Source organism: Stegostoma tigrinum, chromosome 5 (assembly GCF_030684315.1).
Source record: "Stegostoma tigrinum isolate sSteTig4 chromosome 5, sSteTig4.hap1, whole genome shotgun sequence".
Taxonomy (NCBI): Eukaryota; Metazoa; Chordata; class Chondrichthyes; order Orectolobiformes; family Stegostomatidae; genus Stegostoma; species Stegostoma tigrinum.
In genome coordinates, this window is record NC_081358.1 from 88,269,408 (window position 1) to 88,288,648 (window position 19,241).

The 19,241-nt window shown below is 44.9% G+C and overlaps 1 protein-coding gene across 2 annotated transcripts in view; it reads left to right on the plus strand.

The window, feature by feature from the left end:
- necab1 (N-terminal EF-hand calcium binding protein 1) overlaps window positions 1-19,241 on the plus strand; it is a 161,692-nt gene that overhangs the window by 84,339 nt on the left and 58,112 nt on the right. For both annotated transcript variants that reach the window (XM_048530129.2, XM_048530130.2), the window contains exon 6: window positions 88-224. In XM_048530129.2, the coding sequence (XP_048386086.2) occupies window positions 88-224 (137 nt within the window). The remainder of the gene's footprint in view (window positions 1-87; window positions 225-19,241) is intronic.

Sequence of the window (19,241 nt, forward strand, 5' to 3'; positions counted from 1 at the left end):
ACTCTTGGTGATGGACTTTGAGGCCACCTTTTTTTTATTCCAGATTTATTTGAGCAAATATATTTAAATTGAATTCAATTCCTTTAGGATTACCAAGGCTCATGTAACCTGGAACAGTTTGTGACTCGTTTTCTGCTGAAGGAAACAGTGAACCAACTCCAGTCTTTACAGAATTCCCTGGAATGTGCCATGGAAACTACAGAAGAGCAGACACGCCAGGAAAGGTGAGCCTAGAATTTGCATTGTCAGTATGTTTTAATTTCTGCCTGTAATTTTTTTGAAAGAATAACCTGTCGTGTCTATACAATTCGACATATAAAGTCTCTGAACTATGTCCTGTTTGGGAATATAATAAGCGCCTCTATTTCCTCTTTGTTTCCATTTGTCTCATGAGGTCTATCAGCAGGCAAGAAGAAAACTCATAAGTCTTTTGTAAAATCATTCAATGTGAGCTAACAATAGAACAATGCTATTTGGAGGAGCAATTTTCTTATTTCACTTTGTTTTTAGCAGAAATAAAATTGACAATTAGTAGCTTAGTGAACTAAGTGCCCACTCACAAGGCACACTGCACACTTATTCATTGTTAGCCTCAGATTCACATACCTCATTTCTATTGACATTAATGTTTCCTCTATCTAAACTGTAATGAATAAACAATGAGTCAAAATTGAAAACAGTTTGCTAAATTGATGAGACCTTCAACAGAAGAGAAGCATTATTTTGGCATGCATGATGAAAAATCTGAGAGATATCCTAGGGGTTTTATTTTGTTTTATTTTACCAATGCCTAATTAATTATATTTTATCAACACTGCTGTGACATTTTAATGTTAATCACTGAATATGACTCAACTAATCACTATACATCAGAGAACTTGCAGAAAATCCGTGGTAGTGGTTACAGTTAACTGGAGAAATGAAGATACAATATTCTGTAAATAAACATGTTTAGCCGTATCAATAAAAAGAAAGTAAAGATGAAAATTTCAGAAAAGATCAATAGCCATTTTACATCTATAAATGTTGATGTTTGCTGTGCATTTCTGATACTTCAGCTCTGATTTCCTTCAAGACTAGACAAGAATGAACATTTAGGGATAGTCAGCATGGCTTTATGCTGGGGAAGTCTTGTCTCACAAACTTGATTGAGTTTTTTTGATGAAGTGACAAGAATGATTGATGAGAGTAGGGCAGTCGATGTTGTCTACATGGACTTTACTAAAACATTTGACAGGTTCTTCACAGTTGGCTGGTTCAGAACATGAAATCACATGGGATATAACATTGGCTTGGGGTCATAGGAGACAGGGTAGTTGTGGAGGGGCATTTTTTTGACCAGAGATTTGTGACTAGTGATGTTCCGCAAGGATCAATGCTGGGACCTCTATTGTTTGTAACGTGTAAATAACTTAGATAAAAATGTAGCTGGTCTGATTAGTAAGTTTGCAGATGATGGGAAAGTGGGTGGAGTTGTGGATAGTGAGGAAGGTCATCAAAAGATACAGCAGCATATAAGATCAGTTGGAAAATTGGGTTGAGAAGATGACAAATGAATTTATGAGGTAATGCATTTTAGGAGGTCAAATGCAAGAGAAAAATACATAGTTAATGGCAGGACCCTTAGGAGCATTGATATACCAAGGGAGTTTAAGGTTCAGGTCCATAACTTTTGAAAGAGGCAACATAAATGAATAAGGTAGTTTAAAAAAAAAAGTATGGCATAGTTGCCTTTATGGGTCATGCTGTTGAGTATAAAATTTGGTAAGTCATCTTGTACAAGTATAGGACTTTATTTAGACCACATTTGGAGTAGTGCGTGCACTTCTGGCTACCACACTACAGGAAGGGTGTGACAACTTTGGAGAGGGCGCTAGAGATTTACCAGGATGTAAATCCAGGTTCTTGGATTGCTGTGTATTAGCCATACGGAGAGATTGAACAAACTTGGATGGTTTTCACAAATGCGTTGGAGGCTGAGGGGTGACCTGATAGAAGTATATAAAATTATGAGATGCAAGGATAGGTTGGAGAGTCAGTGCCTTTTTCTCAGGATGGAAATGTCAAATACTAAGGGGAATAGGTTTAGGGTGAGAAGGGAAAAAAATATAAGGGCACTGTGTGAGGCATGTTATTTACACAGAGTAGGAGGTGCCTGGAACGCGCTGCCAGGAGAGGTGGTAGAAGCAGATACGTTAACAAAGTTTAAATAGCATTCGAACTAGCACATGTACAAGTAGGGAACAGAAGGATATGAACCATGTTCAGGCAGCTGAAATTAGTTTAGAATAGCAACATAGTCGACACGGGCATGATGGGCCAAAGAGCCTGGTCTTGAGCTGTACTGATTGACTGAATGGGTCCAAGTGCAAGTGGTGTAAAATGGGTCCAGAAGGCCAAAGTGAAGAGGAGGACCAGGCAAAATTCTCCAGTTAAGGGTTACAACTTGGAGGAGCACAGAATTAGCTGTTGTAAATTTTTGTTGGTCCTTTTTATAAGGTTCAGTGGTGAAGCATAGTTGCAGTATGTGGTGCCAAACGTTTACAAACATAAAAGTTCAAATCAGAAGTGGGTCACTCAGCATCTTGAGCCTGCTCTGACATTCAGTAAGATTATGGCTGATCTGATTACTCCACATTTTCACCTGTCTCCAGTAACTTTTCACTGCTTAGTTATATAGAATCTATCTACATCTTCCTTTAAAATATTCAAGGATTCAGCTTCCACCACCTTTTGAGGAGTATTCCTTTGTAGAATAAAACCGTCTTTATCTCTGCCTTAAACTCGTTATTTTTAAGTGGTGGACCTGAGACCTAGGTTCTCCTAGTGCAACAGAAAACATCTTTTCCGCAGCCACCCTATCAAGACCCCTCGGTAGCTTATGTTTCCATGAAGTCACCTCTTGCCTTGCAAAGCTCCAAAGGATGCAATCCAACCTGTCATTCCAAGACAGCCTATCCAGTCCTGGTATTAGTCCAATAAACTATCTCTGAACTGCTTGTATTTACATTTTCCTTTAATAAGGAGACCAATGCTGTACACAGCATTCCAGTTGTGGCCCACCAATGCCTTTTGTAATGGAAGCACAAGTTCCCTACCCCTCACTTACAATGAACAATAACATTCCATTAGCTTTCCTAATTACTTGCTGTACCTACATATCAGCATTTTGTAATTCATGCACCAAGACACCAAGATCTCTCCGCATTTCAGAATTCTGCAATCCCTCAACATACAAATGATAGTCTTCTTTCTTATTGAACAATTTCCCATTTTCTGCAATATACTCCATTTGCCAGCTCTTTTCCCATTTGCTTAAAGATCAGTATCCCTCTGGAAGTTCCTTAAGTTGTCTTCACAACTTATAACCTCTTCACAATCTGTTTTTGTGTGATCAGCAAATTTAGCAGCCATACCTTTGGCCTCATCATACAAGCTTTTGTAAAATTGTAATGGCCCAACATTGATCCCTGTGGTACACTAATCATTATATCTTTCTCACGAGAAAGTGATCCATTTATGCCTATTCTGTGTTAGCCAGCCAGTCTTCCGACCATGCAAATAAGGTGACCCCTGCAACCTGGTTTTATTTTCAGCAATAAACTTTGACACGGTATCTTGCCAAATGCCTGCAAGTGCACTTGTTCCCTCTCATCCAGAGGACATGTTACTTCCTCAAGACCCTCAATAGATTCATTACATATGATACCCCTTTCACGAAGCCATGTTGAATTTGCCTGATTAATTTTTTTCTGAGTATCCTGCTATAATGTCCTTAATAATATTTTCTGCTGTTAAGCTAATTGCCTGGTTGCTCCCTGCTTTCTGCCTCCCTCCCTTTTTGAATAAAGGGAGTACATTTACAGTCTCCCATTTGTATAGAACTTTCCCCGAATTTAAGGAGATTTAGAATATCACTTCTTTTAAGAACCTAAGTTGAAGTTCATCAAGACCTGGAGACGTTTTAGTTTGTACCTCCAATAATTTATTTAATATATTTTCTCTGGTGATTGTGCATAATTCTTCTGAGTTCCACCCTGCCCCCTATTTCCTGAATTACACTCATTTCTGGAATGTTCTTGCATCCTTGACAACGGTGTTTAATTCATCTGCTATCTCCTTATTTTTCATTATTAACTTCCAATACTCACTTTCTATTAAACCAATGTCCACCTTATTATCCCTTTGTTTTTGAACGTATCTATTATTATGGGATAACTCTGAATAGAAATCAGCTAAGTGTCAGTTTTGGTGAGTTTCATGGAGGGTTACAATCCAGGAAACCTCGCAGGTTTTCTCACAGAATCATCCCAAACTCACCTCATTAGTTTTGTCTCACACCCAGTGCTACCTGTTCATCATATTCTCCCACTTGCAGAAGGTGAAAGTGAATGACCATTGTACACTGGCCAAGTGTTGGCTATATGTCTCACATATTTAAAGTAACTTGCCTCATAATGGTATATAAGGGGAATTTGACATTGTGCTTTAAGGATAGAGAGCTGGAAGCCCTGATAGATAGAGTCGTACAGAGGAGGGACATCCTCTTCCCACAGGACTGGAGGAGAGGATATAATGTCAGACATTATCAGCCTGGAATGAAATTGCAATCTGGCTCAGTTTGGCCTCGGTCACCTGGATGAATGCCCATTCATGTAGAAAGAAGTTTAATGACCTTTTCCATTCTGCAAAGTTAAGTGCCATACTCTTTCTCTGATATCTCATATTCACTCTGTATCTGCTACTGTATCCACCTCCCACCAAGGCTTATGGTCGCCCACTCTCACTATTACCTGCAAAATCTTCTGTCACTAACTCTCAATTAATCCAACACTGTCAGACAACAAATCCTGCATGGCCTCTGCACTACCTCCTCACTCGCTCGCAACAACTCACCACTTTTTGACCAACTACACCAACATTATTAGTGGTGCTAGCCACTTTCATTTCACTCCATCCATCTCTGTCTCTTTCCAGGAGGAAACAGCCCATTATTGGGCAGACGGAGCTAGGATGGGTGGTAGAGTACTCAACATTTAGCTCTTCAAACCCTACAAGGCGAGGATACTTGCATTGACAGGCAAAGACAAAGGCCACTCCTGAGGAGGTAGTGAAACCTCCATTTCTGTGTTCAGCTTCATTACCGCCATGATGAATGTGTCCTGAACATGATTGAACATTTAGACTTTGTTCACGATGCATTTTCTCCTTTGTCTTCTGTAAATGCCAGTGGAATGTGCACAGTGTCAATAGCCAAGAGGGTGACAGATATCTCCTCCTCCAACTGTGAGAAAGTAAGCTTGGATGTCTCAGAGGAAGTATTGATAAAGCTGCCCTCTGCACCCTACACTAGCACTGATGCTGACACCTTGGTTAATAATATAATATAATATAATATGTTAGCTAGGGTTAACATCGGGAATACAAGCTGGAGAACACATTACTGCCATGTCTTCAAGGGGGGAATTGTCTCTGTACACAAAATATTCATGCAGGAGTATTCCAACAAAAGCTTGCAGTTGCATTGCAAAGTGTAGCTTTGAAGTAAAGAACTGTGTTGTAAGTGGATTGGAGCTGTGCCGTGATGAGTTAGTGACGCTGATGTGTGTCAGATGTCAAGGTCCGTGGATTGGGCCTATATGCAATTGCTGTATGCAAGATGGAGTGCAACTGAAACAAAGTGCACTGCAAAGAGCTAACAAATAGCAGGAATTAAGGATAAATCTTTGGTCACCACTAAAGCTAATGGTTTTGGGAGCAGGAAGAGAAGTCATAATAAGAGATACCCTATTTATGATTAAATGGTCAAGAATGGAACCAGGCAACTGCTGTCCCACCTAGTTGAATGGTAGTTGAGAGATTGTTGCAATACTGAAATAGCTTGTGGTCATGCACTGACATTGATAATAATTCTAATCATCACAAGAATGAGTTTAATTCATACAATATTTGTGAGGATTTAACTTTGTAACAGAGCATTTGTAAAACATCTTGTGACAACAATAACAGCTGATATTCAAATCAATGTCACTCATTTCTTTATGCATCAAATGGAGTTCACTTTTTGAAATTCTTTGAGGCATTTGTATGTGATAAGATGCTTAAGCAGTTTTGGCTCAGAAAAGATTTGACCAATCGTTATGCTTTGTAAGATTATCCATTTACCTGCCAGCGATTTTCCTATCCAAAGTTCCATGCATGGTCTCTGCTGGATGTGTCTGTTGAAGGAAACTGTAAAAGAAATCCACTCAATGCAAGAACTCTCTCCCGAACAACATTGTGGGTGTATCCACACCAAATGAACTTCAGCAGTTCAAGAAAGCAACTCACTGCCAACTTCACTAGGGCAGTTAGGGATGGACAATAAATGTTGGACCAGCCAATAAAGCCCAAATGCCCAAGGTGAATAAAAATAATGCATAAAGAAGTACAAAGCATAGCCATAAAAATAAGAAATTGAAGAAACTCAGCAGGCCTGGCAGCATCTGTGCAGACAGAAGCAATGTTAAAGTTTTGATGTTATAGTAGGTGATTATTTGATGTCCTGGGTAAGATGTCAGATGTTGCCATATGCAGCTGCAGAGGATTGCTTTGATATATCAGATCTGCCTCGGCAATGGTAGTTCTGACCGAATGTGTATGAACACGGTGGAACACATTGAAATGGTAATTGCCCCTAGAATAATGGAACAGCCAAGTACACTGCTGTCAGAACCCATTACACAACAGTGTGTTCTGCATATTCTCTGAATAGTATCAACTGGCAGCCCAGCTGCACTTATTTTGTGGTCAGTACTAAAGGACTCCTCCAATCTCTACAAAACCAACCTCAGCTGCAGCCAAAGCCATTGCCCCCGCACCACCTCCAGACTCTGAGAAGATGATAATTACAAAGCACCATTGCAATGTATTAAAGGCTGGCTTATTTTGGGCAACTCAATAAATCCGTTACACTTCATTAAAGCCTTCATTTTATCTTCTCTGCTGATTGTTGAAGGACACTGAAATATTCATACATAGACACCAACACATTTTCTTGTCATTAAGAATCCTCTAAACTATTCTAACATTTCAGCAGCAACATGGGCCACAGAAGGAAAGGAGAATTAAACAAGTTAAAAGAAACTGTGTCTAATCATTTCATGCAAATTATAATATAAGAGACACTCAGTACATAATAACCTCATGCACTCCTACTCACAGTGCAAAGAACAGGCATTTTGACATAAGTGGATCAGTGAATTACAGGTTTTTCTTGAAATCACAGATAGCTTCATTGTTAAATAAAGGTCTTTCCATTTATATAGTTAACTAGGCCATACATAATTCAAAATGGGAGAAATCACAAGCCATAAAGTAGATATTTAATTGCATTGACAGATTCATTTCTTTTTATTCAGTTCTGCTGATTTATGCAATTTAGACCTTCATCAACTAAATACATGCGGATGTATTCTTTATCTAAATTTAGAAATTTTGCCACTCATAGGGAACAAATCTCATTAATATAAATATGCTTGTTCTAAATTGTCAGGACAATAATAAAGGGCACTGTACTCTAATTCTGTTGGACAGAAGAAATTTCAAAACAAATTTCACTGTTCTATCCATTACATTAGAGGCTGCAACCTGTTCCAGTAGCTGCAGTGGGCATATTGATGTTAATGCCACTGTAAATATTGTATGGTTAACCGATAACAGATCATATTTCTTCCTTCAATGCCAGTGTTAAAATTCATTGTATTTTTACATTAGCAGATTGGGCATTCTTACCAATCATCTTGGTTCTCATGTGAGATTCAGTCTTAAGGCAGCGTAGGTGACAGCCATCCTGATGAAACCTTTAAAATGTAAAAAGTAACTTCTCAGTAAATATATAGAGAATAAGCCTTTTCCCATTCGCATGATAGAAAATAGTTGTAAGTACGAAGTATTTATTGTCAAATTTCCCAGAGATTGTTTCAGCCTCTCTCTGTCTTTAATAATGTTTCAGGAAGGGGAAACCTATGGACAACAGCAACTTAGAAAGGTGTGTGTGTGTGTGTGTGTGTGTGTGTGTGTGTGTGTGTGTGTGTGTGTGTGTGTGTGTGTGTGTGTGTGTGTGTGTGTGTGTGTGAAGATTAACTTACCCATGTCACCATTCTATATGGTTCATATATATAGGCAGTCTAATATACTCGAATTAAATCTGGACATCTGTGGATTGAAGCTAGATTTCTAGTGAAGTGACATTTTCCTAAAATTCAACCCAATTTAAATTTAGCGGCGATAGCTAATAGTACAACATTCACAAATTATTTTCAGGCTCATTCATTCTCCATCAGTACTCACTGATACCATTTTAAATATGTGATACATTAAAGTCATGGAGAAATTACATTCTGGAAATGCCAGATTTCAACAACCCCATGCTACAATCACATCATGTCCAAGTTTGTAAATGAAATGGAAATAAAGCAACTGCAGAATACATTGAGGAATATGTGTGGGAGCATTACATTGAGCATTGCCCTTGAGATTTCTGTGGTAAACAAGTGACAGTATAGACATAACCAAGTGTGACAGGATGTGTTCAACTTGAGGCTGCATTGCCCAAGATTTCAGTCAGAGTATACTTCTGTATCTATTAATTATATCTCAAGGCTCAGGTCCTTGCACAGTATATCAACAAAAAATTCCAGTATTATTTACAGTGCTGCATCAAAAATAGTGGACTAGATTTTTTGGAGATAATGGGAACTGCAGATGCTGGAGATTCCAAGATAATAAAATGTGAGGCTGGACGAACACAGCAGGCCAAGCAGCATCTCAGGAGCACAAAAGCTGACGTTTCGGGCCTAGACCCTTCATCAGAGAGGGGGATGGGGGGAGGGAACTGGAATAAATAGGGAGAGAGGGGGAGGCGGACCGAAGATGGAGAGTAAAGAAGATAGGTGGAGAGAGTGTAGGTGGGGAGGTAGGGAGGGGATAGGTCAGTCCAGGGAAGACGGACAGGTCAAGGAGGTGGGATGAGGTTAGTAGGTAGCGGGGGGTGCGGCTTGGGGTGGGAGGAAGGGATGGGTGAGAGGAAGAACCGGTTAGGGAGGCAGAGACAGGTTGGACTGGTTTTGGGATGCAGTGGGTGGGGGGGAAGAGCTGGGCTGGTTGTGTGGTGCAGTGGGGGGAGGGGACGAACTGGGCTGGTTGAGGGATGCAGTAGGGGAAGGGGAGATTTTGAAACTGGTGAAGTCCACATTGATACCATATGGCTGTAGGGTTCCCAGGCGGAATATGAGTTGCTGTTCCTGCAACCTTCGGGTGGCATCATTGTGGCAGTGCAGGAGGCCCATGATGGACATGTCATCAAGAGAATGGGAGGGGGAGTGGAAATGGTTTGCGACTGGGAGGTGCAGTTGTTTTTTGCGAACTGAGCGGAGGTGGTCTGCAAAGCGGTCCCCAAGCCTCCGCTTGGTTTCCCCAATGTAGAGGAAGCCGCACCGGGTACAGTGGATGCAGTATACCACATTGGCAGATGTGCAGGTGAACCTCTGCTTGATGTGGAATGTCATCTTGGGGCCTGGGATGGGGGTGAGGGAGGAGGTGTGGGGACAAGTGTAGCATTTCCTGCGGTTGCAGGGGAAGGTGCCGGGTGTGGTGGGGTTGGAGGGCAGTGTGGAGCGAACAAGGGAGTCACGAAGAGAGTGGTCTCTCCGGAAAGCAGACAGGGGAGGGGATGGAAAAATGTCTTGGGTGGTGGGGTCGGATTGTAAATGGCGGAAGTGTCGGAGGATAATGCGTTGTATCCAGAGGTTGGTAGGGTGGTGTGTGAGAACGAGGGGGATCCTCTTGGGGCGGTTGTGGCGGGGGCGGGGTGTGAGGGATGTGTCGCGGGAAATGCGGGAGACGCGGTCAAGGGTGTTCTCGATCACCGTGGGGGGAAAGTTGCGGTCCTTAAAGAACTTGGACATCTGGGATGTGCGGGAGTGGAATGTCTTGTCGTGGGAGCAGATGCGGCGGAGGCGGAGGAATTGGGAATAGGGGATGGAATTTTTGCAGGAGGGTGGGTGGGAGGAGGTGTATTCTAGGTAGCTGTGGGAGTCGGTGGGCTTGAAATGGACATCAGTTACAAGCTGGTTGCCTGAGATGGAGACTGAGAGGTCCAGGAAGGTGAGGGATGTGCTGGAGATGGCCCAGGTGAACTGAAGGTTGGGGTGGAAGGTGTTGGTGAAGTGGATGAACTGTTCGAGCTCCTCTGGGGAGCAAGAGGCAGCGCCGATACAGTCATCAATGTACCGGAGGAAGAGGTGGGGTTTGGGACCTGTGTAGGTGCGGAAGAGGGACTGTTCCACGTAACCTACAAAGAGGCAGGCATAGCTGGGGCCCATGCGGGTGCCCATGGCCACCCCCTTAGTCTGTAGGAAGTGGGAGGAGTCAAAAGAGAAGTTGTTGAGTGTGAGGACGAGTTCAGCTAGGCGGATGAGAGTGTCGGTGGAGGGGGACTGGTCGGGCCTGCGGGACAGGAAGAAGCGGAGGGCCTTGAGGCCATCTCCATGCGGAATGCAGGTGTACAGGGACTGGACGTCCATGGTGAATATGAGGTGTTGGGGGCCAGGGAATTGGAAGTCCTGGAGGAGGTGGAGGGCGTGGGTGGTGTCACGGACGTAGGTGGGGAGTTCCTGGACCAAAGGGGAGAAAATGGAGTCCAGATAGGTGGAGATGAGTTCGGTGGGGCAGGAGCAGGCTGAGACGATGGGTCGACCAGGGCAGGCAGGTTTGTGGATTTTGGGAAGGAGATAGAAACGGGCCGTGCGGGGTTGGGGATCAATGAGGTTGGAGGCTGTGGGTGGGAGGTCCCCTGAGGTGATGAGGTCGTGAATGGTGTTGGAGATGATGGTTTGGTGCTCGGGTGTGGGGTCATGATCGAGGAGGCGGTAGGAGGTGGTGTCGGAGAGTTGGCGTCTGGCCTCGGCGATGTAGAGGTCAGTGCGCCATACTACCACTGCGCCACCCTTGTCTGCGGGTTTGATGGTGAGGTTGGGGTTGGAGCGGAGGGAGCGGAGGGCTGCCCGTTCTGCGGGGGAGAGGTTGGAGTGGGTGAGAGGGGTGGAGAGGTTGAGGCGGTTGATGTCTCGACGGCAGTTGGAGATGAAGAGGTCGAGGGAGGGTAGGAGGCCTGGGGGTGGTGTCCAGGAGGAGGACTTGTGTTGGAAGCGGGTGAAGGGGTCAGTGGAAGGAGGGTTGGGTTCCCGGTTGAAGAAGTAGGCATGGAGGCGAAGACGGCGGAAAAACTGCTCTATGTCCGACCGTGACTGGTATTCGTTGATGTGTGGTTGTAGGGGGACAAAGGTGAGCCCCTTGCTAAGGACTGACCGTTCGTCCTCAGTCAGTGGGAGGTCTGGGGGGATGGTGAAGATGCGGCAGGGCTCAGTGTGGCTGTCTCCTCTGGGGTTGCAGGCTGTGGAGGTTGTGGGCGGAACGATGAGGTCGTCGGCCGTGGGCGGGGTTCCGTCGGCCGTGGGCGGGGTTCCGTCGGCGGAGACCGTGGGCGGGGTTCCGTCGGCGGAGACCGTGGGCGGGGTTCCGTCGGCGGAGACCGTGGGCGGGGTTCCGTCGGCGGAGACCGTGGGCGGGGTTCCGTCGGCGGAGACCGTGGGCGGGGTTCCGTCGGCGGTTGGAGGATCGGGGTGGGCGGCAGCAGCTGAGCTGAGGGTGGTGTGTGGGCTGTCGTGCCTGGACGTGGAGGTGGTGACTGCAGCAGCGGTTCCGGAAGTTCTGTGGCCGGCGGAGGCGGATGTGACGTCATCGGTGGGGTCTCCGGCCGTGTCCTCATGGTCAATGGCGGCGGGTGCATGGTGGGGGAGGGGCAGGGACAGAGTCGGGATTTGGGAGGCGCAGGAATCCTCTTGTGGGTGGCAGGGGCCAGTGAGTTGGTTGTACTTACGATTTTTGGTGTCCAGTAAAGCTGAGTGGAACTGGGTGTTCAGTCTGTGGATCCTGCGGAGGATAAAAAACAGCAGAGGTCCTTTGCAGGTCTGGGAGAGGGAGGCTCTGAGCTGGGGCAGGCTGGATTGCAGTGCCTGGAGGTGCCGGCGCATGGCTGCGAGTGTCTGTTTCAGGACTCGCAGGGAGAACTGCTTCTGAAGGGTCTGAATATTCTGGGTGTAGAGGTGGTCACGGTTGGGGCCAAATTGGGAAGGCTGAAATGTGGACTGTAGTCCCTTTGGGATGATCTGGTTCCGTAGGCAGGTGCTGAGGAAGGTGATGTGGCTGTGGTACCTGGTTTGCTTCAGGACATGGTCGAGCAGTTTCAAGGCCGAAGAGATTACAAGAGAGTTGCAATGGGAGAGAGATTCCCTGAGGTTGGTCCGGAGGGAGGAGGGTAACTTCTTCAGGTTAGGCATCCCTGGAAGAGGCTTCGCAGTGAGGTTAAAATAGTATCAGAGATAATGGGAACTGCAGATGCTGGAGATTCCAAGATAATAAAATGTGAGGCTGGACGAACACAGCAGGCCAAGCAGCATCTCAGGAGCACAAAAGCTGACGTTTCGGGCCTAGACCATTCATCAGAGAGGGGGATGGGGGGAGGGAACTGGAATAAATAGGGAGAGAGGGGGAGGCGGACCGAAGATGGAGAGTAAAGAAGATAGGTGGAGAGAGTGTAGGTGGGGAGGTAGGGAGGGGATAGGTCAGTCCAGGGAAGACGGACAGGTCAAGGAGGTGGGATGAGGTTAGTAGGTAGCGGGGGGTGCGGCTTGGGGTGGGAGGAAGGGATGGGTGAGAGGAAGAACCGGTTAGGGAGGCAGAGACAGGTTGGACTGGTTTTGGGATGCAGTGGGTGGGGGGGAAGAGCTGGGCTGGTTGTGTGGTGCAGTGGGGGGAGGGGACGAACTGGGCTGGTTGAGGGATGCAGTAGGGGAAGGGGAGATTTTGAAACTGGTGAAGTCCACATTGATACCATATGGCTGCAGGGTTCCCAGGCGGAATATGAGTTGCTGTTCCTGCAACCTTCGGGTGGCATCATTGTGGCAGTGCAGGAGGCCCATGATGGACATGTCATCTAAAGAATGGGAGGGGGAGTGGAAATGGTTTGCGACTGGGAGGTGCAGTTGTTTTTTGCGAACTGAGCGGAGGTGTTCTGCAAAGCGGTCCCCAAGCCTCCGCTTGGTTTCCCCAATGTAGAGGAAGCCGCACCGGGTACAGTGGATGCAGTATACCACATTGGCAGATGTGCAGGTGAACCTCTGCTTGATGTGGAATGTCATCTTGGGGCCTGGGATGGGGGTGAGGGAGGAGGTGTGGGGACAAGTGTAGCATTTCCTAAGATTTTTTGATGTTGACAGCAGTGTATGCTGAGACTGTACATTGGAATCCTTTGAAATTCAGAACCCTTGTACAATAACAGTAATTACCACTGAAGCTTAAAGCTCTGATGGGTAGATTTTCAGTGCTAGATAATAAAATGTGAGGCTGGATGAACACAGCAGGCCCAGCAGCATCTCAGGAGCACAAAAGCTGACGTTTCGGGCCTAGACCCTTCATCAGTTTTGGAGCTATGATTTTAAAGCAGTCTGAGTTGTTCAGCATCCCCCTGGAGATTTAATGTGAATATGCTTAGGGCCACAGAGTTGTACAGCATGTACACAGACCCTTTTTTTCCAGCTCATCCATGCAAACCAAGTATGCTGAACTGAAGTAGTGCCATTAGCCCATGTTTGGACCATACTACTCTAACCTTTCCTCTTCATGGACCTATCCAAATTGTTTAAATATTGTAATTGTGCTCCCTTCTACTACTTCCTCTGGCAGCTCATTCCACATATGCACCACCTTCTCTGTGAAATGTTGTCCCCCAGATCCCGTTTAAATCTTTCCCATCTCACCTTATACTTATGTCCTCTAGTTTAAAAAAAAAGCTCTGATGAAGGGTCTAGGCCCGAAACGTCAGCTTTTGTGCTCCTGAGATGCTGCTGGGCCTGCTGTGTTCATCCAGCCTCACATTTTATTATCTTGGATTCTCCAGCATCTGCAGTTCCCATTATCACTGATAAGATTTTCAGTGCTGGTGCCCATCCAAAAATATCTCAGAGATTTTAAAAAAAAGACACATGGGGAATTTTATTTTATATACAGAGCGTGGTTTGTGTGTGGCATGAACTTCCAGAAGAAGCAGTGGATGCGGATACAGTTACAATGTTTAAAAAGCATCTCAATAAATCCTTTAATAATAAATATTTGAAGGAATATGGGTCAATAGCAGACAATTGGGACTAGTTTAGTTTGGGATCATGGTCAGCAGGGCCCGTTTCCATGCTATATAACTCAATGACTGTATAACTCGATAAAGAATACTCCTAATGCAAAGATAACGAGTGTGCTGCAGTCACACCTACCAATATTGTCATGGACAGATGCATCTGCAGCAGGTACATTGGTGAAGAAGATTCATGTAGATTTCTCCCTCATATTTGTCGCCTCATTATTTGTTGTAACCCCAGCTGGCAGCAATGACCTTTCGGACTCAACCAGTGTTGTCAGCATTGATAGTGCTGAGCCACTCTTGGTGTTGAATATTGAAGGCCCCACCCAAAGAATTTTTTCATCCCCTTGCATCCTCAGTGGCTCTTCCCACTGCCGTGATACATCAGTGGGAGGGGCGGGGTTTATTGCTGCGGATGGTGATGGGTAGCCATTCTTAGCTTTTCCTGCCCATACTTGAACTGATGCCACAAGATTTCAATGGATCCAGAGTTAATATTAAAGATTTCCAAGCCAAAACTTTTTTGTGATTGTACAGCATTGCATTAACACATCTGGTGGGACAGCAAGACATACTCTGCTGTTGGTTTGGCCAAGAATAATGCTGGATGCCTGGAACATTTACTACAAGGTATGAGTATGACTGATGCCGAATTTTTGCTTGACTGGTCTGTAGGACAGCCCTCCTAATTGTGTCACAAGATGCTCAGGTTGACAGGGCTGGACTGTCCTGTCCAGTGTCAAGGTTGATTGTGGGTAATCAATCAAATTTCATTTATTTCCTGAGACTTTGTGGTGATTACTGACTGGGGCCATTTCAGAAAGAATCAACTAAATTCCTAGAGAACAAAGTATGAAGCTGGATGAACACAGCAGGCCAAGCAACATCTCAGGAACACAAAAGCTGACGTTTCGGGCCTAGACCCTTCATCAGATGAAGGGTCTAGGCCCGAAACATCAGCTTTTGTGCTCCTGAGATGCTGCTTGGCCTGCTGTGTTCATCCAGCTTCACACTTTGTTACCTTGGATTCTCCAGCATCTGCAGTTCCCATTATCTCTGAACTAAATTCCTATGTGAAGATACATATAGGTCTGATTTCCTTCCCTAAAATGGATTAGTTAACCAGATCAGTTTTGTGGTTACCATTAGTCTAGCTTTTAATTGTATTAATTCAATTCAAATGTTACTATCTGCCATGGTGCGATTTGAACCCTTGTTCCCAGACCATTAGTCTGGGCCTCTAGCTGACTGACATTACCAGGAAGGTACATAGTAGAGGCTACAATAAGGATGCCACCAAAGAAAAAGCATTTGCAGCTATGACAGGGAGTGCACCAGAGAGCAGCAAAGCACATGTACATATATGAAATTAGCAGCAAGACTAGCCAGGCTGAAGATTCAGAATGAAAGAATATTCAACCAGAAGAGCAGCCTCTCTACGTTGAGAATATGACCCATTGTGTGTACAAAGTCAAACAGTTTAAAAGCTTTTGCCATTATTAATGTCTTAAGAAAAAAAAGTGAAAAGAAGAAAAAAAGAAAAGAATGTATGTGGCAAGCACACATTCAAGACTAAAGGTAAAGCTAATGCAAACATCATACAAGTCAGAATCCTGAAGTATATGGATCTGAATCATCGTACCAATGATGCAACTTAGAACAAAAGTAACCAAATGTAATGGGACACCCATTCCTTGCATTGGTACATTGACAATGAAATACGTCCTTGGGAATTCTGCATGGGAACCATAAGTATGTTACCTGGTGGTCACAGCTGGAGCAACAATAACAGGATTACCAGATGCGTAAATTCTAACTGAGTGACCATTCACAAAATTACAGGAATACCAACCTTAGCAGAAGAGACCGAGAATATCTGCAATGAGTCAGCCTGGGACTTACTGTAATTGCACCAAGACAGAATTCAATTCAGTTTGAAAATTGAAAGGTGATGCTGTGTTTCACCTCAGAGAAAATGTCGTTTTGTCAGTCAGCTCTCCCAGAAAGTGTTGTGTTCACAAATAAAAGAAGCTTGAGAGTCAGCTTATGAATATGGAATGCAATAGCATTATCTGTCTTGCACATCAGCACACAGACTAGTACAGTTTTATTACATGCTGAGAAAAGATGGCAACATCGGAGAATGTCTAGACCCAAATTAATCCATCCTGTCTTTAAGGAGGTTCCCACACAAAATTCCAGCATTAGAGGAAGAGAGTCCCAAATTCATAGGAGCTAAATTCTTCTCCAGTCTGAATGTTAAATGATTTGGCTCAGTTCACTTCGCAAAGGAAGCTCAAGAAACCATTATTTTCAGGGCACCATCTGGAAGATATTGCTTTAAGAGACTAGATATCAATCTTATCTATCAGTCAAATCTATTCCAGCTACATATGGTAGAGTTATATAAAATAATCCTGGGTGTGTATATATTGGCGATGATTAGATTAGATTAGATTCCCTACAGTGTGGAAACAGGCCCTTCAGCCCAACAAGTCCACACTGCCCCTTGGAGCATCCCACCCAGACCCATCCCCCTATAACCCACACACCCCTGAACATTACGGGCAATTTAGCATGGCCAAGCCACCTAACCTGCACATCTTTGGACTGTGGGAGGAAACCGGAGCACCCGAGGGAAACCCACGCAGACACGGGGAGTGTGCAAACTCCACACAGACAGTCGCCCGAGGCGGGAATCGAACCCAGGTCCCTGGCGCTGTGAGGCTGCAGTGTTGGGCAAAACCCAAGCAATGAATGACTGAAATATACATTCACTGATTGTGACTGCTCAGTGTGAAGGACAGGTCTCCAACACTAAGAGGTAACAGGGGAATGTGGGTCGGATCAACTTCTCTGGCTGTATTCAAGTGATGGAAGTGTTTGGAGTGAACATAGGAGGCAAGGCCACTGAATGGTTTTCAGTGTCTGGCCACTACCAACACACACACACACACACACACACACACACAAACACACACCCTCAAATCCTGATACAGAGTCCCTCTCTCAGCCTGACAATCAGTGGCTGACAACATGACCCCATCATTCCCCATTACATAGATGCAGGCAAACATGGCAAGGTTTGCTGGGTGGTTTCAGGAGGCACAGGAACACCGCTCAGGAAGAAGTGGCTCATTAATAAGCCTAAATAACATCCTGCTGCCAGTGGGTGGTACTCACGTATCAGATACGCCCTGTCCCCTATGTAGTTCAGGACTGCTTCAACAATGGTGGGAATCTAATACAGTTATTATGCACAATTCTTCAAGCCCACCCCCACTATCATGCCCACTCCAGCTGGATCCTAAATTGCACCCACTGAATAATGTGGCGCATGTGAACTGGGTGAGAAAGGAAAAAAAAACTCTTGGTCAAGAATGAAGGCAACAGACAATCATTTTGCAGAAGAGAGACACTGGAAAAGAGACACAGTTAATAAAGCAAAAAGGACTGTTAATTATGGCAACTGGGTTGATCACTTGTTCGGTATTTTAGTTTCTTATTAGTACTTCTGCCGTATAGTGAAAGAAAAATGTAGAGAAAACAAAACAGATGGTGAAAGATCTTATAAAATGAAAGCAGTTGGAAATATCAGTCCATACTCTTACCTGAAAAACTGGGATTAGACAATTGAATCTTTAAGCCTTGAGATCTCAATAGCATCTAGATTATAGACCTTTAATTATCGTTCTTTTATGCTATCTTGTTTCTCTGTTAAGAACAATATTCCTGTTTACTACAGGTGACTTGCCACTTTGCTGATGTTGAAGCAATTAAATTCCATGCAGTAAGAGAATCATATAGGTGTTATCTTGAACAGCATTTGACAAAGTAGTGGGTTCCTTCAAAATTCACTGTCATGGCATTTTAATCTACCTTAATTTGTATAGACATATATGTATAGGTTAATAGAGGCTGTGGCTGGAAATAAGAGAAATGTGATAGCTTTTAAAATTTCCTAATTACTGACAAACACAGTAATTTGTAGCTGGTTGAGTAACTTCACAGAAAAATGATGACATTATTTACAATGAAAAGTTCCTATTAGAGTACAGAATGGAAGCATCTCAGAAGGAAAAATATGTAGGAGTTCTTCATATTCAAATTCTCTGTACCTCAGTGGTTAAAGCAGTGATCTTATAAACCAGGGGTTGTGAGTCTGCGTCTCCCTGGGGCCTCTGAGAACTTTGTTGGCACAGTGGCTCAGTGGTTAGCACTGCTGCATCATAGCGCTTAGGGACCCAGGTTCGATTCCAGCCCCGGGCGACTGTCTGTGCGGAGTTTGCACATTCTCCCTGTGTCTGCGTGGGTTTTCTCCCACAGTCCAAAAATGTGCAGGCTAGGTGGATTGACCATGCTAAATTGCCCATAGTGTTGAAGGATCTGTAGATTAGCTGGGTTATAAGGGGATGGGTCTATGTGGGATTCTCTGAGAGTTGGTGTGGACCGCTTTGCAGAACACCTCCGCTCGGTTCGCAACAAACAACTGCACCTCCCAGTCGCAAACCATTTTAACTCCCCCTCCCATTCTTTAGACGACATGTCCATCATGGGCTTCCTGCAGTGCCACAATGATGCCACCCGAAGGTTGCAGAAACAGCAACTCATATTCCGCTTGGGAACCCTGCAGCCTAATGGTATCAATGTGGACTTCACAAGCTTCAAAATCTCCCCTTCCCCCACCGCATCCCAAAACCAGCCCAGTTTGTCCTCTCCCTCCGTTGCATCACACAACCAGCCCACCTCATCCCCTCCCCCACCGTATCCCAAAACCAGCCCAGTTCGTCCCCTCCCCCCACTGCACCACACAACCAGCCCAGCTCTTCCCCTCCGTCCACTGCATCCCAAAACCAGCCCAGCCTGTCTCTGCCTCCCTCACCTGCTCTTCTTGTCACCCATCCCTTCCTCCCACCCCAAGCCGCACCTCCATTTCCTACCTACTAACCTCATCCCACCTCCTTGACCTGTCCGCCTTCCCTGGACTGACACATCCCCTCCCTAC